General features: G+C 42.7%; 1 protein-coding gene across 1 annotated transcript in view; it reads left to right on the forward strand.

The window, feature by feature from the left end:
- Positions 1-25,524, forward strand: part of PRRG1 (proline rich and Gla domain 1) — a 166,280-nt gene that overhangs the window by 902 nt on the left and 139,854 nt on the right. The window contains exon 2 of the mRNA XM_023750460.1: positions 7,390-7,453. Within this exon, the coding sequence (XP_023606228.1) occupies positions 7,390-7,453 (64 nt within the window). The remainder of the gene's footprint in view (positions 1-7,389; positions 7,454-25,524) is intronic.

A 25,524-nucleotide genomic window follows, 5' to 3' on the forward strand; every position in this document is an offset into this window, starting at 1 on the left:
CTTGACATTCCCCCGGCCTCCCCTACACCCTAATGTCTTGTGTCCATTGGTTATTCTTATATGCATGCATACAAGTCCTTCGGTTGATCTCTTAACCCCCTCCCCAACCCTCACCAGGCTTCCCACTGTAGTTTGACACTCTGTTCAATGCTGCTCTGCCTCCGTATTTATTTTTGTTTATCAGTTTATATTGGTCTTTATTATCCATAAATGAGTGAGCTCATGTGGTATTTTTCTTTCATTGACTGGCTTCTTTCACTTAGCATAATGCTCTCCAGTTCCATCCATGCTGTTGCAAATGGTAAGAATTCCTTCTTTTTTATAGCAGCGTAGTATTCCATTGTGTAGATGTACCACAGTTAAATAATCCATTCATCTGCTGATGGGCATTTAGGCTGTTTCCAAATCTTAGCTATGTTGAATTGTGCTGCTATGAACATAGGGATGCATATATTCTTTCTGATTGGTGTTTCTGGTTTCTTGGGATATATTCCTAGAAGTGGGATGACTGGGTCAAATGGGAGTTCCATTTTTAACTTTAGAGGAAACTCCATACTGTCTTCCGTAGTGGCTGCACCAGTCTGCATTCCCACCAGCAGTGCAGAAGGGTTCCTTTTTCTCCGCATCCTCTCCAGCACTTTTGTTGATTTGTTGATGATAGCCATTCTGACATGTGTGAGATGATACCACATTGTTCTTTTGATTTGCATCTCTCAGATGATTAGTGACTTTGAGCATCTTTTCATATGTCTCTTGGCTTTCTGAATGTCCTCTTTTGAAAAGTGTCTATTTAGGTCTTTTGCCCATTTATTGATTGGATTTTTTATCTTTCTTTTGTTAAGTTGTAAGAGTTCCCTATAAATGTTGGAGATTAAACCCTTATTGGTGATAACATTGGCAAATATGTTCTCCCATGCAGTGTGCTTTCTTGTTGTTTTGTTGATGGTTTCTTTTGCAGTGCAGAAGCTTTTTATTTTGATGTAGTACCATTTGTTTATTTTCTTTTTAGTTTCCAATGCCCTAGGAGCTGTATTGGTGAAGAAATTGCTTCGGCATATGTCTGAGATTTTGTTGCCTTTGGATTCCACTAGTATTTTTATGGTTTCCTGTCTTACATTTAAGTCCTTTATCCATTTTGAGTTTATTTTTTTGTATGGTGTAAGGTGGTGGTCTAGTTTCATTTTTCTGCATGTATCTGTCCATTTTTCCCAACACCATTTATTGAAGAGACTGTCTTGACTCCATTGTATGTTCTTGCCTCCTTTGTCAAATATTAATTGAGCATATTGGTTTGGGTCAATTTCTGGGCTCTCTATTCTATTCCATTGATCTATATGTCTGTTCTTGTGCCAGTTCCAGGCAGTTTTGAGAACAGTGGCCTTGTAATACAGCTTGATAACTGGTATTGAGATACCACTTACTTTGTTCTTCTTTCTCAAGATTGCTGCAGCTATTTGGGGTCTTTTTTTATTCCAGATGAATTTTTGGAGAGTTTGTTCTATGTCTGTGAAATATGGCATTGGTATTTTAATGAGAAGTGTGTTGAATTTATAGATTGTTTTGGGTAGTATGGACATTTTAATGATGTTGATTCTACCAATCCATGAACATGGTATGTTCTTCCATCTGTTTATGTCTTCCTGTATCTCTTTTTTCAACGTTCTGTAGTTTTCTGAGTAGAGGTCTTTTACCTCTTTAGTTAAGTTTATTCCTAGGTATCTTAAATTTTTTTGGTGTGATGGTAAATGGAATTGCTTTTTTAGTCTCTCTTTCTGTAAGTTTACTATTGGTGTATAGAAATGCCATAGATTTCTTGGCGTTAATTTTGTATCCTGCTACATTGCCAAATTCATTTATTAAGTCTAATAGTTTTTTGATGGAGTCTTTAGGGTTTTTTTATGTACAATATCATGTCATCTGCGAATAAGGACAGTTTACTTCTTCTTTTCCAATTTGGATGCCTTTTATTTCTTCTTCCTGTCTAATCTCAATGGCTAATACTTCCAGTACTATGTCAAACAGGAGTGGTGAGAGTTGGCATCCTTGTCTTGTTCCTGTTCTTAGGGGAAATGGTTTTAGTTTTTGTCCATTGAATATGATGTTGGCTGTGGGTTTGTCATATATGGCTTTTATTATGTTGAGTTATGATCCTTCTATTCCCACCTTGCTGAGTGTTTTCATCAAAAATGCATGTTGGATTTTGTCAAATGCTTTTTTTCAAATCAATTGGTATGACTATGTAGTTTTTTTCTCTCATTTTGTTTATGTGATGTATTACGTTTACTGATTTACGGTATTGTACCATCCTTGCATCCCTGGGATAAATCCTACTTGGTCATGGTGTATGATCTTTCTGATGTACTTCTGGATCTGATTTGCTAGGATTTTGTTGAGGATTTTGGCATCTATATTCATGAGGGATATTGGCCTGTAATTCTCTTTCATTGTGTTGTCTTTATCCTGTTTTCGTATTAGGGTGATGCTGGCTTCACAGAATGAGCTTGGAAGTGTTCCTTCCTCTTGACCTTTTTGGAATAGTCTGAGGAGGATACGTTTTAGTTCTTCCTTGAATGTTTGGTAAAACTCCCCTCTGAAGCCCTCTGGCCCTGGGCTTTTGTTTGCTGGAAACTTTTTGATGACTGCTTCAATTTCTTCCATAGTTTTTGGCTTATTGAGATTTTTAGATTCTTCCTGATTGAGCTTTGGAATGTTGTATTTTTCTAGGAATATGTCAATTTCCTCCAGGTTGTCTAGTTTGTTGGAGTAGAGTTGTTTATAGTATTTTTTAACAATCGTTTGTATTTCTGTGGGTTTTGTTGTTATTTCTCCTCTTTCATTTCTGTTATTGTTTATTTGGGTCCTCTCTCTTTGTTTTCTTGGTGAGCCTGGCCAGAGGTTTATCAATCTTGTTTATCCTTTCAAAGAACCAGCTCTTGGTTTCATTGATTTTATGTATTGTTCTTTTGGTCTCTATGTTATTTATTTCTGCTCTAATCTTTATTATCTCCTTCCTTCTGCTCACTCTGGGGTTTTCTTGTTGCTCTCTTTCTAATTCTTTGAGATGTAGAGTTAGATGATTTACTACCATTTCTTCTTGTTTTTTGTGGTAGGCCTGTAGAGCTATAATTAACTTCCGCCTCAGGGCTGCGTTCATTGTATCCCATAGGTTTTTAATTGTTGTGTTTTCATTGTCATTAGTTTCCAGGATGTTTTTAATTTCTTCTTTGACTCAAACTCAGCGCTGTCTCCCGGCCCTGCTTGGGAACGGGATCTGGTCCCAGGAAACAGTCTCACCAAGGATGCGCACCCAGCCTCAAATTTAGCACAGTCTGCCTGCCCACGGAGTCTGGTCATGGGAAACAAACTTCCCGTGTCCGACACCAAGGCTAAAAGTCAGGCAGAGCTACTGCTGCTGCTGAGTGTGTGCAGACAGCCCCACTGTGCAGCCGGGGTCTGGTGAAGCAGGGGGTCCCTCGGGGGTGAGGATGACAGAGCCCCAAAGCGCTAGAGTGTCTGCATGCACGACTCTGGAGACCAGGTTCAGTGACGCAGATCCGTTTTATTGTGGAACTACAGAGGTATATATAGCATGAGGGGACCAATCAGAGGGAGACACGTTGCTACAGGTGACCAATGGCTGAAAGGCTGGGGTACTGTGCACATGGCTCTAGGAGTTCGTTCAGGTGGGTGTTGCTACTTCCTGGTGTGCCGAGGAAGCATGTCATGGTGGAGTGTGCTCACACCATTGCATCAGCCGCAGTGCTGAGACATACTTCCCGAGCTACGTACATCTCCCCCTTCCTTTCTAATTAGCGCCAAAGCAAAGGAGTTGTCACTACTCAGAAGGAGATAGAAGGGTGGCCTTATAGATGGGTAAAAGGAGTAGCAGAGGCACGTGCCACTGGAAACGGTACTGTCTACACCAACTGGCATGAGAACGCCAGGGTGAGGTATCACAGTCCACAGTTCTTATCTGTGCACCCCCGTGCTATTAGCTGTGATGATAGCACACATTAATAAGAATAATATTCCTGTGGACGGGTTCCCCTCTGGTGCCATGCGCGCGGCTTGGTCTTGTAGAGCCTTGATGTCACCCCAGGTGATGGGGTGGGCTCATCGGTGTCTAGGTCATCTACGCCCTCGGGGCTGGTTCTCTTCTATGGTCAGGTCCTCCATTTCCTCCACGGGGGGCGATGGTGGCGATCTATGGCTCATCGCTGGTGGTGTAGGGTTTGACGTCAAGAGCGGGGATCCACGTGGGACTTTTGTTGCCTTCTGGAAAAATACAAGCAAACCCTCTCCCCTGGGTTACGAGCAGGTTGGGGCCTTTCCAGGCTCCGGTGAGTGGGTCTCTCCACCGGACCAAAGGAAGAGGTGTTGGTATGTCCCGGAGTCCTCCCCAATGTTTATACATAGGGGTTAATCCATGCTCATCAAAATGAAAATAATTGAGGGTAGTTAAGGCTTGGGTTAGCAGTGTATGAGGATTTCTCCCTATCACTCCCCCTTTTTCTTTAATCAGTTGGGCCTTGAGTTCCCTGTGTAGTCTTTCAATAATTGCCTGTCCCTGGGGGTTATAGGGGCTGCCCATGGTATGCTTGATGTCGTGTGATTTTAAGAAGTCTTGAAATAGAGTGCTGGTATAGCATGGTCCATTGTCAGTTTTTAGCTCCCACGGGAATCCAAGGATGAGAAAGGCAGCCTTGAAGGTGGCAATGCTATGTTTGGCTTTTTCCCCTGTTTGGGCCTGGGCGAACGTGGCTCCTGAGCAAGTATCTATGACTGTGTGGACATATTTCAATTTGCCAAATGCTGGGACATGCATGACATCCGCTTGCCATATGGCATTGGGCTGTAGTCCTCCGGGATTGGCCCCTCTGGGTTGTAAAGGCCCGAGGGGTAGTAGAGGGCCTCAGGATCGGCAAGCACGTATGAGGTGCTTGCACTGAGCTAGGGGCAGATGGGGGAAGAGCTTATGGAGAGAGGAGGCTGACATATGAAATTTGGTGTGTAGGAGTCTGGCCTCTTCTATGGGTTGTAGGGTAAGAACTAGCTTGTCAGCTTCTGCGTTGCCTAGGGAAAGTGGGCCTGGTAGGCCAGTATGAGACCGTAAGTATTGGATATACCAGGGCTGTTTACGGTTCTCTAGGATGTCCTTTAGGAGTTGGAGGCTCTGATCTAGCGGGATATCTTTAACTCTTAAGGTGGAATACCCTATATTTTTTGCCGTATGCACTGCGTAAGCACTATCTGAGAATAAATTGACTGGACTATTTTGACAGTTAGAGAAGGGCGTATATTATAGCTCTGAGTTCTCCTACTTGTGCTGAGCCTTGATAAGTATATCTAAGATAAGTGGGGTTGGTCGAAGTTTTAGGGGACTTTATTATTGCTGCACAGTACTTCTTCCCCACGTCAGTGAAGGCGCAGGGTGCCCCAGGGATAGGTTTACTAGAGGGGCGTACCAGACCTAGTGTCTCTAATGGTACCTTTTGGAGGGTTTGGAGGAGCCTATGATTGGGTAGGTGATTATCTACCTGCCCTGGGTAGTTTAGGAGAAGTAACTGTGTTTCTAGATCTGTGGTTAATAGATGAGAGATTTGTTCCTGCGTATAAGGAAGTATGAGAGTGTCAGGTTCTTTTCCATATAGGGTAAGCGAAGCCTGCCTGAGCTTCCGTCCTATGAGGGCGTAGGCCGCTGTTGGGGGCGTTACTTTAGCAAGCTGGCTGTAGGCCAAGTGTACCCAATAAAGAGGACCCTCCTGAAATAGTACTCCTGTAGGAGTCCCAATGGTGGCCAGTACTATCGCTTGGATTGGCTGGGTCAAGTCTATTCTGTGTAGCTCTATCTCCCTTAGAGCCTGGTTGACAGCTTTTAAGACCTCTTTGGCCTTGAGGGTTAGAGAGCGGGTACTAAGGGGGTCTGTGTCTCCTTCAAGCAATTGGAAGAGGGGGCCTAGGGCCCCGGTGGAGATTGATAAGCTGTTCCTAACCCAATTAATCTGGCCACATAGTTCTTGTAGCGCATGTAGGGAGATGGTATCAGGAATTGCAAGCTGAGGAGCTATGGTTACTATTTGTTCATGTATTTTATATCCTAAAAAGGAGTATGGAGGAATGGTCTGGACCTTTTCGGGAGCTATATGGAGGTTAAGAGCTCATAGGTTGCTAATAAGTGTTTGGTAGCATGCCTCTAGCCATATAGGGTCCCTATGGGCAATAAGGATATCATCCATGTAATGAGTGATAAAGCATTGTTTGGCTAGAGGTTTGGTTGTCACTCCAACGTAAGCCTGGCACATGGTAGGGCTGTTCTTCATGCCCTGGGGGAGTACCTTCCATTGGTATCTATCTGCCGGTAGTTGGTAGTTGGTAGAGGGCACTGAAAAGGCAAAGTAGGGCCTGTCCTCGAGGTGCAATGGGATAGAGAAAAAGCAGTCTTTAATATCTATGATTTTTATATGTGCTCCCCTTGCGATAGCTGAGGGATGAGGCAGTTCCGGTTGTAGAAGGCCTAGTTTTTTCATGTGTCTATTTACAGCTCTGAGGTCCTGTAGAAATCTCCATTTTACTTTATCCTTCTTTTGTATGACAAAGACTGGTGTATTGTGAGGGCTGAGAGAGGGTTCAACATGTCCAGCATCTAGTTGTTCCTGTACTAATTGCTTAAGGGCAAGTAATTTCTCTTGCGGTAAAGGCCACTGTTCTACCCATATGGGGTCGATGGTGTCCCATGATAACTTTATCGGCTGTGGCACCGGTGGGTGAACAGTGGCCCCTAGGATTGGGGGGGCGGTGTGGTGTATATGACTGCATTGACCGCCTCAAGGATGTCTCGGCCCCACAAAGTGTGGGGGATGTCAGTCATGAAGAGTGGGCGGAAAGTCCCGGTATTCTCTTCTGAGTCCACCCAGCAGAGTCCCCTGGCAGCTTGGGCAGCCCTCTTGTAGCCGCTGACTCCCTGGACTAGCAGACCAGAAGTGGTCGGCCATTTGGAACTCCGCTTCTCCTCTTGAATAACCGACACGTCTGCCCCAGTATCTGCTAGCCCTTCTATTCTCTCTCCCTCAACCGTTAAGGTAAGGAACGCCTTGCTCTGTGTAAGAGGTAGCGTCCAATATACCCCTTGGGTCGGCTGCTCTCTTACTGGCGGGGCTGAGAGCTGCCCCTCCTCTCGTTTAAAGGGGGCAGTGGATTGCCATCTTTATCCTTATTGGATCTGCAGTCCCTGCGCCAGTGTAGTCCCTTTCTACAGCGGGGGCAAACGGAGGGGTTTTTTTTCCCTTCCCCTCCTTGTTTTCTCTTCCTGTTAGGGCAATCCTTCGTAAAATGGCCGATCCCTTTACACTCATGGCATGCTCTTTTCTGTCCTCCCGATTGTCCTCCTAGATTGATATGAGCGGCCAGCGCTGCCGCAAGGGTGGCGGCCGACTTACTGCCTACATCTCGACAGGTAAGCACCCAGTCATCTATACTGCCTGCTTTAACTGGAGCGATTGCCTGGCGGCACTCAGTATTAGCCCCCTTCCCAGACGAGCTCCCTGGTAAGGGCTTCCGCTGCCTGGGCGTGAGTAACCTTAAGGTCCACAGCTTCCCTGACTCTACGTAAAAATTCAGAAAACCCTTCATTGGAACCCTGTACGAGCTTGGACAGTCGCGTAGGCTTACCCCTCGGATTTATTTGGGCGAAAGCGCGCATAGCACAGAGGCGGACTTGATCAAAATATCTAGCCTGCCCCTGGGCCTGGACAGCAGGGGAAGAGAAAACTCCTTCTCCCTGTAGTGCATCTGCCTCATTGTGTGGATTATGGGCTTTTCCTGCTAAGGCGGCTCGATTGCCTTCCGCCTGTTGCTTGCACTGTTCATAAAACAAAGCCTTCCACTGAATCATGTCCCCTGGGGCTAGTATGGTGCGAGAGAGGCATTTCCAATTATGAGGGCAGTTAAGATTTATACTAAAATTTTCAAGGAGCTGTTGGGTGTACGGGGCTGATAACCCATCCTCCTGTACTGCCTTTCTAATGGCTAGTAGCTCCTTTTGGTTAGGCGGTATCCAAGCCTGAGGTTGTGGGGCGGTAGGATTAGTGTTGACGGGGAAAGCCTGAGTTTCTAAGCCCAAAGAGAACCGTGCCATGTCCCTCTGCTGGCATTGGGATTGGTATAGCCCTGTCCAGGGATTATCGTTCGAGTCCCCAACAAGGGGGGCCAGAGCAGTCTGCTGCGGGGACCTGCGCTTGGCTTCCTGCCCTGCACTGTTTCGGCCGAGGTAGCGGCTTCCCCGTTTTAGTTTCGTTTTGTTCTGCTTCCTTCTGAGCTCTGTTGGTGGTAGATACTTCCCAAGGGTCGGCCTCTGGGGGACCCTCAGGTGCCGAGGGAGTGGTGGTAGAGACCGGGGGATTGTAAGGTGGCAAGGGAAGCTTAGGGGGAGGCTCGTCCTTCACTGTGGCTGAAAAGGCTGTGGGTACTGGGAGTGGCGGTTCGGGTGGAGCGCTGGACAGGCTAGCCAGGATAGCTAAGATGGCGGGTGTCAGAGAAGGGGGTAACGATTTTTCCTCGTGGACCTCAGCGGATCGAATCCTTTTCAAGACCTTCTCCCAAGTGGAGAGGTCCCAAATGGGGGCCTCGATTAACCACGGATCGGACTGTAATAGATATTCCCAATGAGTTTGGAGTTCCTTTTCAGAGACCTTAACTCGCCTGCTCTGCAGTAAGGCATGGAGCTCGCGCGCTTGTGGCGCTCTCGCTGAAGGGGGTAGGTTTCCCATTTTACTGTAGAGGGTCGCTCACCCGTCCAGCCGTTCCGGGGGCCCCACGTTGGGCGCCAGATGAAGCAGGGGGTCCCTCGGGGGTGAGGACGACGGAGCCCCAATGCGCTATGGCGTCTGCATGCACGACTCCGGAGACCAGGTTCAGTGACGCAGATCCGTTTTATTGTGGAACTACAGGGGTATATATAGCATGAGGGGACCAATCAGAGGGAGACACGTTGCTACAGGCGACCAATGGCTGAAAGGCTGGGGTACTGTGCATGTGGCTCTAGGAGTTTGTTCAGGCGGGTGTTGTTACTTCCTGGTGTGCCGAGGAAGCATGTCATGGTGGAGTGTGCTCACACCATTGCATCAGCCACAGCACTGAGACATACTTCCCGAGCTCTACGTACATCCTGGCAGTTTCTATGCCGCTGCCCTGGTTTGGCTGGGGAGGGGGATTGGCTTTGTGACTCACAGAAATCTGCAGCCGGGGTGCCTGGAGTCTTGGTGTCACTGGGTCTGTAGCTGTGGTCGCAGGTCTTCCACCAGAGCAGCTGTGGGGTTCCGGTTTGCTACCGAGACCAGACTGGGTGGTGGCAAGGCTAGGATCCCAGTCTCAAGCAGTTCCGTTCTTCAAGATGGCGTGGTCTCTGCGCTGCTGGTGTCCTCCCCGGAGTGTTTGCGGTGGCAGTGGGGTTTTGCCAGCTAAGACTGCCCGGATCGGCAGCCCCTTGAAAGACCTGCAGGATCTAACTGGCTCTATTTCACTCACACACACACCCACACACGTCCACACACTCCTCTATAGCTCCCTCACTCTCTCACACACTCTCCCTCCCTGCCTTCCTGCTGGTCGCCATCTTTCCTCCTCAGATTGGGAGTTCTATTGCTCACTATGACATGCACTAACCACCAGGGGGTGGCACAGAACAAAGGAAGACCCTAGCTGGCAGCTGGAAGGCTCCAATCAGCCCTGATTGCCGGCCAGGCCCAGGGACCCTATTCGTGCACGAATTTTGTGCACTGGGCCTCTATTGCCTTTATTATAATGCTTCCTTTCATCAATTTTAATGGCTGAAAATCTTTATTTACACATAAAGTATCTTTAAAATCCGTACTTACACATACTGATCGATAACTCAATTTAATTTTTGTTTAAATTGGAGAATTCTTATCCAATTTGGAAAAATAAGTCCCCACCCCCACCCTACTCCAGTCAAGAATATGCAAGCCAGATGGCCTGGATTTGAATCTTAGCTCTGCCACTTTACAAACTTTAGGACCTTGAGCAAAATGTTTAACTACTCTGCATCAAATTCCTTATCTGTACCTCTAATGATAGTCCTATACCTAACTCATCATAAAATTGCAAAGATTAAAGGAATTAATATATATAAGTAATATGCATAATAAATCCCCATGTTATTGTTTGCTGTTGTTATTCTCCTGGGTTCTTATGCTAAAAGCTTAGGTTCTCTCTCCTGATGATATTAAAGCAATGAGTTGATAGAGCCCTATATTTAAGTATCCTACCAGCACACACTTCTTTTATTCTTACTTCTGTATCACTTCTTTCTGAGCCCCTTGCTTAAGGTGAGGAAAGGTATGTTTTAAATGCTAGGCTCTTTTTTATTTAGATAATATTTTAAGGATATTTCATATGCTGAGAGATATCTAAAATAGGATGCTTTAAAAAAATCTCAAGCCTTTTAAGTCAAGATGTCAGAGTGCCACTTGCATTTATTTCTACATTGAAAGTTGTTATTGATCACTGTGATATAGTGATTATACATGTACAATACTATTCCTTGTGAAGCTGACTATCAAATTGAAAAAATGTGATTAAATTTTGTAGCAGTGAGTATGGAAAGACTGGGATCAGGTATTACAGATACAGTAAAGGAAGAGTGACTAGTTTTTACTGACTAAGGATGCGGCCACTGTGGTAAGCCCATGTAATGGGTGTGTGGAAACAACTCAAATATCCATCAGTAGTAGAAAGAATAAATAGATTGGAATGTATATCTAATCACAGTCAATAGCAAGAATGAATGTACTACAATCACATACAAAATAGATTAAGTTCACAAACATGAAGTTGAGTTGCAGAAGTTAGCTCCAAGATTATACACTATGAGTCCATTTGTATGAAGATTAAAAAATATGCAAAACTCATCTGTGGTATAAGAAATCAGGCTAGTGGTTATTATTGCCTATCTCCCCTTTCCTCATCTTGCTAATTTCAAGTACAGGGTTTGCCTTCATCACCATCACTTCCATGGAGTGTCCAGGGCTCTATTGTTCTTCAGTGCTTATGGTCCAGGGAAGTTGCAAAGAGGGCTGTCTACATGGAGCAAATCGGATGGGGACCAAGTAAAGCTTCAGGCATTGATAGGCATCCTAGCAGTGAGGTCATCAGCAAGGAATGAATACTGTCCAAGAGAAGCCTTCATTATGGACTACCAGGAAAGGTTCTGTCCATATGCCTACTCTTAAAGTCTGCTGATGCTAAACTCACTCCTAAGAGATTCCTGGGAATTCAAGCAATGCTCCTCACTAAAAATGACCCATCGTTTTGAATGTATTTGGTCGCTTTAGGTGTGGCCCTTCTATCCTAGGCCTCACTGACTTTTCTTCTCCCTTAAATCCAGGGGAGCCTTTCTAGCCTGGGGAGGAGCAATGACTGGATGGGATTGGAGGTGGAACCCTTGCTCTCATTATTTTATTCAATCATATTGTCTCTGATAGAAGACCTCTTGTTTTCCCCAAGTGCCTTGGAAGGCAAAGTTAGGACAACTTTTTTTTCTCTCTCTCTTTGTCTGACCCAAGCTTATCTTTCATTTGGACCAATGAGCACAGAATGGCTTAGCTACTTTCTGGAGAGGTGGTAGGTAAGGAGTAAAGAAAGAAGGCAATGAAGAAAATTGAACTCTTGGGAAAAGTAAAATTGTAAACATTTAAAAATATCATCCCACAACACTTGGGTTGAATGTGATAATGAAGATGTAATTAACATAATTATGAAATTTAGAGGGGAAACTACATTATATATGTAATAGAGGATATATTTGGTTTTAGATCTGTGATGTCAGGTAGTGGTACAATATCCAGGTGTAGATTTCTCTGAGACATTTGGAACTGTGGAAGTTAGGGGAAAGATCAAGACTGGATATACAGCTTTGTGTTTTATTTGGATGGAAGCGAAAATTGAAACATCACTATAGATGAAACAAATTATTTATGTTAGGGAATATAGCTGACTTCATCAAGTCATTTTATAGGACATATAGATTATTTAATGTACTTTGTGATGAGTTCTTTTCATTCACAGAGGTACTTCTATAGTTTAAATAAATGTAGCATGATTTATTTAGATACACCATTGCCTTTAATATTTTACTGTGTACTTGAATTATAAGTCCCAATACCATATGAAATTAATATCTCTAAAGTTATTAATTTTTTTATTAGTTAAGGTATTACAAATGTGTCCTCATCCCCCCCATTAACCCCCAACCTCCCCCCCCGCACACTCATGCTCCCATCCCCCTGACTTGTATACACGTATATAAGCCAAACTAAAGTTATTAGTTTTCCAACTGTTATTATTGATAGTGCTGGATCTTTATGTTTCACTAATATGTATCCTAGGCTTACTTATATTTCTTTTGACTTGTTGTTTTTTGAAAAGTCAGTAAATCATTTCATTGTGTACTTCAGAGGTTGGCATATAATGCCTTGCTGCTTTTTTTTTTTGTATAGCCCATGAACTGAGAATAGTTTTTGCATTTTTAAATGATTGAAAACAATTTCAAAGAAAATTTCATGACACTTGAAAATTATATAAAATTTCAATTTCAGTATCCATAAAGTTTTATTAGAATGAAGGCACTCACAAATTCATTTATGTGGCTTCTTTTGTGCTACAACAGCAGAGTTGAGTAGTTGTGACAAAGACCTATGGCTTAGAAAGCTTAAAATATGTACTCTCTGGCCCTTTACAGAAAGAGTTTGTTGATCCCTAATATATACCAACAGATGTGTCATTGATAAACTATTAAAAGGCAAGCATTTATAAAAGTGCTTGCCTTACTAGGCAATCATCATTTAAATAATTCTTGTCCTCCTTTCCTGACTTATTTTTTCCTTCCTAGTATGTACCACTGTTGATCAGGGTTTAACATGGTAAACATTTTGCTTGTTAACATAAACATGCACAGGTTAAATATCCATTGTATATATGTACCACTGCTTTTTCCCCCATTTAGATTGTAGCTTTCATGAGGGCAGGGATATTTTTTTAAATTCTTTATTATTCAGAGTATTACATACAGTATGTCTCCTTTTCTCCCTATTGACCTCACCCCAGCCACTCGCACCTCCTAACACATTCCCTCACCCGCCTAGCGTCTGTGTCCATTGGTTATGCTTATATGCATGCATACAAGTCTTTTGGTTGATCCCTTACCCACCCTCTCCTGCTTTCCCTCTGAGGTTTGATGGTCTGTTTCATGCTTCTATGTCTCTGGGTCTATTTTTGTTCATCAGTTTATGTTGTTGATTATATTCCAAAAATGAGGGAGACCATGTGATATTAACCATTCTCTGACTGGCTTATTTCACATAGCATAATGCTCTCCGTGCCCATCCATGCTGCTGAGAATTGTAAGAGTTCCTTCTGTTTTTACAGCAGTGCAGTATTCCATTGTGTAGATGTACCACAGTTTTTTAATCCACTCATCTGCTGATGGGCACTTAGGCTGTTTCCAAATCTTAGCTATTGTAAATTGTGCTGCTATGAACATAGGGGTGCATATGTCCTTTCTGATTGGTGTTTCTAGTTTCTTGGGATATATTCCTAGGAGTGGGATCACTGGGTCAAATGGGAGTTCCATTTTTAGTTTTTTGAGGAAACTCCATACTGTTCTTCTCAGTAGCTGCATCAGTCTGCATTCCCACCAGCAGTGCAGGAGGGTTCCTTTTTCTCTTCATCCCCGCCAGCACTTGTTGTTTGTTGATTTGTTGATGATAGCCATTCTGACAGGTGTGAGATGGTATCTCATTGTTGTTTTGGATTGCATCTCTCAGATGATTAGTGACTTTGAGCATGTTTTCATATGTCTCTTGGCTTTCTGAATGTCCTCTTTCAAAAAGTGTCTATTTAGGTCCTTTGCCCATTTTTTGTTTGCATCGTTTATCTTCCCTTTGTTAAGATGTATGAGCTCCCTACACATTTTGGTGATTACACCCTAATCAGATATAACATTGGCAAATATGTTTTCCCTTTCTGTGGGTTTTCTTTTTGTTTTGTTGATGGTTTCTTTTGTTTGCAGAAGCTTTTTATTTTGATGTAGTCCCATTTGTTTATTTTCTCCATAGTCTCCATTGCCATAAGAACTGTATCAGTAAAGATATTGCTACGACATTTGTCTAATATTTTGCTGCCTATGGATTCTTCTAAGATTTTTATGGTTTCCCATCTTACATTTAAGTCCTTTATCTATTTTGAGTTTATTTTTGTGTATGGTGTAAGGTGGAATTCTAGTTTCATTTTTTTTTGCATGTATCTGTCCAATTTTCCCAACACCATTTTTTGAAGAGACAGTCTTAACTCCATTGTATGCTGTTGCCACCTTTGTCAAATATTAATTGAGCATAATGGCTTGGATCGATTTCTGGGTTCTCTGTTCGATTCCATTGGTCTATATGTCTGTTCTTGTCCCAGTAACAGGCAGTTTGGAGAACAGTGGCTTTGTAATATAGCTTGATATCTGGTATTGTGATCCCTTCAACTTTGTTCTTCTTTCTCAAGATTGCTGCAGCTATTCAGGGCCTTTTTTATTCCATATTAATTTTTGGAGTATTTACTCTAGCTCTGTTAAATATGCTGTTGGTATTTTAATGGGGATTTCATTGAATCTATAGATGGCTTTGGGTAATATGGATATTTTAATGAAGTTGATTCTACCAATCCGTGAACATGGTATGTTCTTCCATTTGTTTGTGTCTTTCTTTATCTCTTTTTTCAATGTCCTGTAGTTTTCTGAGCACAGGTCTTTTACCTCCTTAGTTAAGTTTATTCCTAGGTATCTTAATTTTTTGGTGCAATGGTAAATGGGATTTTTTGTTTCTCTTTCTATGAGTCAATTATTGGTGTATAAAAAAGCCATAGATTTCTGGGTATTAATTTTGTATCTTGCTACATTGCTGAATTCATTTATTAAGTCTAGTAGTTTTTTGATGGAGTCTTTAGGGTTCTCTATGTACAATATTATGACATCTGCCAATAATGACAGTTTTACTTCTTGTTTTCCAGTTTGGATGGCTTTTATTTTTTCTTCTAGTCTGATTGCTATGGCTAGCAGTCCATTGCTATGTCAAACAGGAGTGGTGAGAGTGGGCATCCCTGTCTTGTTTCTGTTCTTAGGAGAAATGGTTTTAGTTTTTGCCCATTGAGTATGATGTTGGCTGTAGGTTTGTCATATAAGGCTTATATTTTGTTGAGGTATGATCCTTCTATTGCCACCTTGCTTAGTGTTTTTATCAAGAAAGGATGTTGGATTTTGTAAAATGCTTTTTCTGCATCAATTAATATGATTATGTGATTTTTGTCTCTCAATTTGTTTATTTTGTGTATTGCTTATTGATTTTCAAATTTTGTACCAGTCTAGCATCCCCAGAATAACTCCCACTTGGTCATGGTCTATGATCTTTCTAATGTAATGCTGGATCTGATTTGCTAGAATTTGGTTGAGGATTTTGGCATCTATGTTCATCAGCGGTTTGGGCCAGTAATTCTTCTTCTTCGTGTTGTCTTTATCTGATTTTGGTATTCGGGTGATGCTGGCTTCATAGAATGAGCTTGGAAGTGTTCCTTCCACTTGGATTTTTTGGAAAAGTCTGAGGAGGTAGGTTTTACTTCTTTGAATGTTTGGTAAAAATACCCTGTGAAGCCATCTGGCCCGAGCTTTTGTTTGATGAAAGTTTTTAAAATACTGCTTCAATTTGCTCCATAGTTATTGGCCTATTCAGATGTTTTGATTCTTCCTGATTGAGTTTTGGAAGGTCATATTTTTCTAGGAATATGTCCATTTCTTCTAGGTTGACGAGTTTGTTGTAATAAAGTTTTTCATAGTATTTTTTTACAATCCTTTGTATTTATGTGAGGTTGGTTGTTACTTCACTTCACATCTTTCATTTCTGAGTTTCTTTATTTGGGTCCTCTGTCTTTGCTTCTTGGTGAGCCTGGATAGAGGTTAATCAATCTCCTTTATTCTTTCAAAGAACCAGCTCTTGTTTTATTTGTCTTTTTTTTTTTGGTCTCTATTTCATGTATTTCAGCTCTGATTTTTATTATTTCCTTCCTTCTACTCATTCTGGACTTTTCCTGTTGCTCTCGTTCTAAATCTTTAATTTGTAAAGTTAGATAGTACTAGTTTTTCTTGTTTTTTGAGGTAGGCCTGTAATGCTATGAACTTCCCTCTCAGGATTGCTTTCACTGTGTCCCATAGATTTTGGATTGTTTTGTTTACATTGTCAATTGTCTCTAAGATGTTTTTTATTTCTTTTTTGATCTCTTTGGTAACCCAATCATCCTATATAATAAAAACCTAATATACTAAGTGTCCAGTCGTCCATTCAATCAATCAAAGCGTAATTTGCTAATGATATGATACAGCTGCTCAACTGCTTGCTATGACGTGCACTGACCACCAGGAGCAGACAGTCAACCCGTCACTCTGATGTGCACTGACCACCAGGTGAGAGACGCTCTGACTGGTAGGTTAGCTTGCTGCTGGATCTGTCTTAATGGGACTGAGCGAAATGGGCCAGACATGCCCTGGAGCCCTCTTGTGGTCCATCCCTGGCTGGCCAACCTTCCATTTCCCTCCCTGGCCCCGACCGTGCAGTGGTGGTTTCTCTCGGTCTGGCTTCCACCCTCTCACAATCCGGGACACCTTGGGGGATGTCTGAGAGCTGGTTTCGGCCCGATTCTGCAGGCCAAGCCAATGGACCCCAGTGGTGCATGAATTTGTGTACTGGGCCTCTAGTTGTTCAATAACATGCTATTTAGTTCTCAAGTGTTTGTGCCGTAGACCAATTCCAGCATGTCATCATTACAAGAGTTTCATCAAAAGGTTGATGAGACTTGGAGACTCAACAGGGTTGAGTCACAAACGTAGTCACCTGTTGGGAATGGCTAAAGGTATTTCCCCAAACCTGAATAGGAAACTGATTGTGGCTGCCACACAGCAAAAAGGCATCTTAATCTACATGTTATTGCCTCCTACTGGCCAAACACCTGAACAGCCGTAGGCTAATTCCCCCAAACTGACAATGCTTCTGTACCCTTTGAAACCTTACCCTTTGAAGTGTATATCTCTGCCTTGCCTCAGGATAAATTGTGTTCATAAAAGCAAGGGTCCTAGACAAGGAGGTAGTCTTCAGTTCCTTTAGCTGAAGGTCCTCTGACCCCCAATGCCTTTCAAAATTATCTTTTCTCTCCAGACGTTTTATTAGTCTCTGGATTCTTATGTCATCTATGCACAACCTTCTCCAGATTCCTGAACACTTCTTGATGCTGGGACAAGAACCCCAGCATGTTTGAATTTATTTGTTTGTTTTCATTGTAGTTGATTTTTTTTTCTATTGTATCTTATCTTTTTTTATTTTTTTATTTTTATTTTTTAATAATTAAATCTTTATTGTTCAGATTATTACATTTGTTCCTCTTTTTTTCCCCCATAACTCCCCTCCTCCCAGTTCCCACCCCACCCTCCGCCCTCACTCCCCACCCACTGTCCTCATCCATAGGTGCATGATTTTTGTCCAGTCTCTTCCCGCATCTCCCACACCCCTTTCCCCCCCAAGCATAGTCAGTCCATTCCCTTTCTATGTCCCTGATTGTATTATAATCACCAGTTCATTCTGTTCATCAGATTATTTATTCACTTGATTCTTAGATTCACTTGTTGATAGATGCGTATTTGTTGTTCATAATTTGTATCTTTACCTTTTTCTTCTTCCTCCTCTTCTTAAAGGATACCTTTCAGCATTTCATATAATACTGGTTTGGTGGTGATGAACTCCTTTAGCTTTTTCTTATCTGTGAAGCACTTTATCTGACCTTCAATTCTGAATGATAGCTTTGCTGGATAAAGTAATCTTGGTTGTAGGTTCTTGGTATTCATCACTGAATATTTCTTGCCACTCCCTTCTGGCCTGCAAAGTTTCTGTTGAGAAATCAGCTGACAGTCGTATGGGTATTCCCTTGTAGGTAACTGAGTTTCTTTCTCTTGCTGCTTTTAAGATTCTCTCTTTGTCTTTTGCTCTTGGCATTTTAATTATGATGTGTCTTGGTGTGGTCCTCTTTGGATTCCTTTTGTTTGGGGTTCTCTGTGCTTCCTGGACTTGTGAGTCTATTTCTTTCACCAGGTAGGGGAAGTTTTCTGTCATTATTTCTTCAAATACGTTTTCAATATCTTGCTCTCTCTCTTCTTCTGGCACCTCTATAATTCTGATGTTGGTACACTTGTAGCTGTCCCAGAGGCTCCTTACACTATCTTCATATTTTCGGATTCTTTTTTCATTTTGCTTTTCCAGTTGGGTGTTTTTTGCTTCTTCGCATTTCAAATCTTTGACTTGATTCTTGCGCTCCTCTGGTCTGCTGTTGGGAGTCTGTATAATATTCTTTATTTCAGTCAGTGTATGCTTACTTTCTAGTTGGTCCTTTATCACACCATCGAGGGTCTCATTAAATTTCCTGTACATCTCATCAAGTTTATTGACAGACTCTAGAAGCCTCTTGAGAGACCTCAAAAGTGTGGTTTTGAATTCTATATCCAGTAGCCTCCTTTCCTCCGGTTCTGTTCTTTGTGGCCTGTTTCTTTGTCTCGGCATTTTTTTATGCTTCACTGTGTCGATAGAGTGGCTTTCCGTGTTAAGTGTCCCAATTACCTGAGGTAGACACTCTTGGTGCACCCCCTAGTGGTCTTTGTGCGCAGTCTTGTTGTAGTTAAGCCTTGATTGTTATAGGTAATACTAGAGGGATTTTACCTCCAGGCCGACTGGCTGTGAGAATCAGCTGTGTTTGCAGTGGGCGAACTTCTGTCCTCTAGGGAGGTGCTAATCTAGCCTTTGCCTGAGGCTATCCTGCAAATGCCTCTGTGCAGGGCTTGGGTGGGGTGGGTCTCACGGGATCAACAGGGCGGAGGAGGGAGCAGTTATGGCTGCTCTCAGTCTGTCCCCAGGGGCTCTGCCTCTCTGTCCCAGCAACCGCTGCAAACGTCGGAGGGACCGAAGCCAGACAGTCCTGCTTCTCCCGTTTGAGTCTGGGTCCCTAGAGACTTGCCCGGGTCTGGAGCTCAGAGTCTGAGGCTCCCTCTGGATTGAAACAGACAACCACGCCCTCAGCCACCAGCCCGCGCCGCGCACACTCCGCACTTTAGTATTTTACTTCAGCACTGCGCCTCCTCTGATTCTCGTTCCTCCTAGTTGTAGAACTTCCACTCAGCCAGCCTTCCTGTGGTTCTGGATGATGTCCGTTCCGTCTTTTAGTTGTATTTTTGAAGTGGTTGTTCGAGGCAGCAAACTCCGATGTTAACCTATGCCGCCATCTTGGTTTCTCTGTAGTTGATTTTTAATATTATGCCATTGTGATCTGAGAAGATGCTTTATATGATTTCAATCTTCTTAAATCTGAAGAGACTTTGCCGGTGTCCCAATATGTGGCGTATCTTTGACAATGTCCCATGTGCACTTGAGAAGAATGTATATTCTGTGGCTTTGGGGTGAAATGTTCTGAAGATGTCAATTAATTCCATCTGATCTAGTGATTCATTTAGGATTGCTGTTTCTTTGTTGATTTTTTTGTCTAGAGGATTTATCCAGTGATGTCAATGGGGTATTAAAGTCACCTACTATGATTGTATTGTTGTCAGTCTCTTCTTTGATATCTTCCAGGAGGGTTTTTTTTTTTTATGTATTTGGGTGCCCCTGTATTGGGTGCATATATATTTACCAGAGTTATATCCTCTTGTTGTATCGATCCCTTTAGTATTATAAAGTGGCCTTCCTTATCACTTGTTATGGTCTTCTCTCGGAAGTCTATTTTGTCAAGTACAAGTATTGCTACCCCAGCTTTTTTTTCATTTCCATTTGCCTGAAAAATATTTTTCCATCCCTTGACTTTCAGTCTGTGGGAGTCCTTTGTTCTGAGGTAGGTCTCTTATAGACAGCACATATATCGGTCAGGTTTTTTTTTATCCATTCAGCCACTCATCTTTTTTTTACATTTTATTTTATTGTTTAAAGTATTACAGATAGTAGTACATGTGTCTCCTTCCCCCCCCCCATTGACTTTCCCTGGCCTCCCCTAACCCCCAGCACATGCCCTCACCCCACCCCCCCAGTATCTTGTGTGCATTGGTTATGCTTATATGCATGCATACAAGTCTTTCGGTTGATCTCTTACCTCCCCCCCCCCAATACTCCCCAGCCTTTCCACTGTAATTTGACAGTCTGTTCCATGCTTCTCTGCCTCTGTATCTATCTTTTTGTTCATCAGGTTATAATGTTCTTTATTATCCATAAATGAGTGAGATCATGTGGTGTTTTTCTTTCAATTCCTGGCTTATTTCACTTAGGATAATGCTCTCCAGTTCCATCCATGCTGCTGCAAATGGTAAGAATTCCTTCTTTTTTATAGCAGCATAGTATTTCGTTGTATAGATGTACCATAGTTTTCTAATTCACTCATCTGTCGATGGGCATTTAGGCTGTTTCCAAATCTTAGCTATTGTAAATTGTGCTGCTATGAACATAGGGGTGCATATATCCTTTATGATTGTTGTTTCTGTTTTTTTGGGATACATTCCTAGAAGTGGTATTACTGGATCAATATCAGTTCCATTTTTAAATTTTTGAGGAAACGCCATACTGTTTTCCACAATGGCTGCACCAGTCTGCATTCCCACCAGCAGTGAACGAGAGTTCCTTTTTCTCCGCATCCTCTCCAGCACTTGTCATTTGTTGATTTGTTGATGATAGCCATTCTGACAGGTGTGAGGTGATACCTCATTGTCATTTTGATTTGCATGTCTCAGATGATTAGTGACTTTGAGCATGTTTTCATGCGTCTCTTGGCTTTCTGAGTGTCTTTTGATTGGAGAATTTAATCCATTTACATATAAGTTTATTATTTATTTTTTAAAATATATTTTATTGATTTTTTACAGAGAGGAAATGAGAGGGATAGAGAGTCAGAAACATCGATGAGAGAGAAACATCGATCAGCTGCCTCCTGCACACTCCCTACTGGTATGTGCCTGCAACCAAGGTACATGCCCCCGACCGGAATTGAACCTGGGACCCTTGAGTCCGCAGGCTGACCCTCTATCCACTGAGCCAAACAGGTCAAGGCATATAAGTTTTTATTGATAGGTACTTGTTTGTAGCCATTTTTCTTCTTTATGCCTGTGTTCCTTCTTCCCTTTCTATGTCTTCTTTTTACAACAGTCCCTTTACCATTTCTTGCATTGCTGGCTTAGTAGTGATAAACTCGCTTAGCCTTTTTTTTTGTCTGTGAAGCTCCTTATTTCCCCTTCAATTTTGAATGATATCCTTGCTGGATAGTGTATTCTTGGATTCAGTCTCTTTCTTTGCATCACTTTGTAAATTTCCTTTCATTCTTTTCTGGCCTGATGTGTTTCTGTTGAGAAATCATTGGATAATCTAATGGGAGATCCCTTTTAAGTAACTGTCTTTCTTTTCTCTTGCAACTTTTAAGATTCTCTCTTTTTCATTAATGTTTGCTATTATAGTTATGAGGTGTCTTGGTGTGGGACTTTTGGGTTCATCTTCTTTGGGACTCTGTGCTCGTGTGGCTTTTTTCTTCCCCAAATCAGGGAAATTTTCTGTCATTATTTCTTCAAATAAGTGTTATAATCCTTGCTCCTCTTATATCATTCTGTACCCCTATTATACTTATATTACTTAGTTTCTTGTTGTCCCAAAGTTCCCTTAGGCTCTCCTCCTGCTTTCAATTTTTTTCTCCAATTGTTGTTCAGATTGGGTGTGTTTTTCTGTCCTGTCTTCTCACTCGCTAATTAGGTCCTCTATGTCTTCTAGTTTACTGTTGAAACCTTCCATTGTGTTTTGTATTGTAGCTATATCATTCTTGATTTCTCTTGATTCTTACATAAATTGATTTTCTCATCTAGCCAGACTGTATGACCCTTTCTCTGAATTCTTTTTCTTATCTATTACATGCCTCTGTTTCATTTAGTTTCTTTTCTAGTGATTGCTCCTTTTCTTTCTTTTGGGGTTGTTTCTTTGTCTCCCCATTTTTGCTCTCACTGAAATGTCCAGGTGCCAAATCATGAAAGCCTGTGACTGAATTGGTGGGCTTGGCAGTGGGGTGGGGAGGGAGACTGTTGGGGGTGAGCTTGCACACTATGAGACTCACTGAAGGGTCCAGGTACCAAGTCGAGTGGGGCCTGTGGCTGAAGTGGCAGGCTTGGTGGGAGGGCCACACACTCCGAGGCTCACCAGATGATCCAGGTGCCAGGTTGCATGAGTCCTGTGGCAGTATCGGCAGGCTTGGCAGGAGGGTCATGCACTCCGAGACTCTCCAGAGGGCTCACCTGCCTGGTAGTGTGGTGCCTGTGGATGAAGTGGCAGGCTTGATGGGAGGGCTGTGCACTCCAATATTCGCTGGTGGGCCAAGGCACCAGGTATTGTGGGGCCTGTGGCTAAAGTGATGGGCTTAGCGAGAGGGTCTTGCACTCCCAATACTCGTCAGCAGGCCCAGGTGCCAGGTACCGCAGGGTATGTGGCTGAAGATATGCGGTTGGCGGGAGGCTCATACACTCTGAGTCTCACAGGAGGGCTCAGATACTGGGTAGCACAGGGCCTGTGACTGAAGTGGTGAGCTTGGTGAGAAGGTCTCCCACTCCAAGTCTCTCAGGAGGGCCCAGGCGCTGGGTCGTGTGGAGCCTGTGACTGGAGCAGTGGGCTTGATGGGAGGGGAGTGCACTCTGGAACTCACAGGAGCTTGGGGCCAGAGGCTGGAGTTCCAGAGTCAGTGGTCTACAGATGAGGTAGCAGGTCTTTGGCCAGAGTGGCTTTAGGGTCCAATATGCTGTCTGAGGCTAATCTGGTTGGAGGTGAGTCCGGGCTCCTACCTCCTACTCACAGCTTTCCCGTGCAAGATGGCATGGTTTCTTTTCCAGAGCCAGCCACCCTGAGAGTGCTTGAGGACAGGGATTTTTGCCTCTTCAGTTTGCTGCTGTATCCCCAGAACCTATGCATGTAGTAGAGACACATTGTGTATTTGAGTAGTCACACAGTATGTATTTGTTGAATTGAAACGTTGACTGTGTAGAACATGCATGTCAAACTTGTGGGCCGCATGCATCGTTTATTTGGCCCATGTTAGCCTTTGAGTTGGACATGCTTGGTATAGAATCTGCTACATCTTACTTTAGCTAAAATCTGAGGATAATTGGACAACAGAAGGAAACAGTGTACTTACTTCATTTGCATAACTCGCCTAACTCTATTGTCCAGATTCTAAAAGATAAGCATCCAAGGAATTCAATATATGATAGCACTTTTTAAAAATTTCAATTATAGTTTATAGTCATTATTATTTTGTATTAGTTACAGGTGTGCAGCATAGTGGTTAGACAATCATATACTTTGCAAAGTGGTTCACCCCCCCACCCTCTGCAATTTCAACTACCCACCTGGCACCAAAAATAGTCATTACAATATTATTGACTATATTTCCTATACTGTACTTTACATCCCCTTTACTATTTTGTAACTACCAATTTATACTTCTTTTTAAAAATATATATTTTTATTGATTTCAGAGAGGAAGGGAGAGGCTGAAATATCGGTGATGAAAGAGGATCATTGACCGGCTGCCTCCTACACACCCCTCACTGGAGATCAAACCCTCGACTCAGGCATGTAACCTAACCAAGAATCGAACCAGGACCTCCTGGTTCATAGGTCTAGGCTCAATCACTGAGTCACACTGGCTGGGCCCAATTTGTACTTCTTAATCCCTTCACCTTTTCCACCCATTCCCCCAAATCTTTCCCGTCTGTCTCCATCAGCCTGTTCTCTGTATCTATGAGTCTCTTTCTGTTTTATTTCACTGTTTATGTATTTTTTAGATTCCACATATAAGTGAAATCATATGGTATTTGTCGTTCTCTTTCTGACTTTTTTCACTTAGCATAATTCCCTCTACCAGTAGGTTCATCCATGCAGTCACAGATGGCAAGATTTCATTCTTTTTTTTATAATCAAGTAATATTCCATTGTATATATGTACCATTGCTTTTTTATCCACTTGATTATTGATTGGCATTTGGGTTTCTTCCATATCTTGTCTATGGTAAATAACTGCAATAAACATAGGGATATATATATATATATATATATATATATATATATATATATATATAGAGGCCCGGTGCACAAAAATTTGTGCACTGGCCAGGGTGGGGGGGGGGTGGTTGTCCCTCAGCCTGACCTGTGCCCTCTCACAGTCTGGGACCCCTTGGGAGATAACAACCTGCTGGTTTAGGCCCGCTCCCCGGGTGGCAGATGGCAGGCCCTATCCCATGTTGCCTGCCCCACCTCCCCTGGTCGCCCACGGCAGGCCCAATCCAGCGGGCAGCGTTGGGTGCTGCCAGCCCCACCTCTCCGGGTCACGGATCTGAGGCCTGGATCCCAGGGGCAGCGTCTTGCGCTACCGGCCCCACCTGCAGTATGCAAATTTAACAGCCATCTTTGTTGGGTTAATTTGCATACTCTTCTGATTGGCTGATGGGCATAGTGAAGGTACAGTCAATTAGCATCTTTGTCTTTTATGAGTGTGTGTATATATATATATTCTTTTAAATTAGTATTTTGGGGTTCTTCAGATATATACGCAGAAGTGGAATCACTGGGTCATAAGGTAGTTCTATATTTAATTTTCTGAGGACCTTTCATGCTGTTTTCCATAGTGGCTGCACCAGTCTGCATCCCCACCAACAGTGCACAGGAGTTCCCTCTTCTCCACATCCTTGCTAACACTTGGTATTTGCTGATTATTGATGATAGCCATTCTGACAGGTGTAAAGTGCTATTTCATTGTGGTTTTAATTTGCATTTCTCTGATGATCAGTAATGCTAAGCATTTTTTCATATGTCTCTTTCATATGCCATCCACTGCCCATTTTTAATTGCATTTTTTGGGTGTTGAGTTTTATGAGTTCTTTATAAATTTTGGATACTAAAGCCTTATCAGATGTATCCTTGGTGAACATGTTATCCTATTCAACAGGTTGTCTTTTTTTTAAAATATATTTTATTGATTTTTTACAGAGAGGAAGGGAGAGAGATAGAGAGTTAGAAACATCGATGAGAGAGAAACATCGATCAGCTGCCTCCTGCACACTCCCTACTGGGGATGTGCCCGCAACCAAGGTACATGCCCTTGACCGGAATCGAACCTGGGACCCTTCAGTCCACAGGCAGACGCTCTATCCACTGAGCCAAACCGGTTAGGGCAGGTTGTCTTTTTTATGGTTTTCTTTGCTGTGCAGAACTTTACCTATTTTAGTTTTATATAGTCCCATTTTTTTTCTTCACATGCCCAAGGAAATACTGCTAAGAAAAATAGAGATTTTACTGCCTATCTATGTTGTCTTCTAGGAGTTTTATGGTTTTAAATCCTCTATTTAAGTCTTTAATACATTTTGAGTTTCTTCGT

The sequence above is a fragment of the Myotis lucifugus genome, unplaced genomic scaffold (genome assembly GCF_000147115.1).
Source record: "Myotis lucifugus unplaced genomic scaffold, Myoluc2.0 scaffold_13, whole genome shotgun sequence".
NCBI lineage: Eukaryota > Metazoa > Chordata > Mammalia > Chiroptera > Vespertilionidae > Myotis > Myotis lucifugus.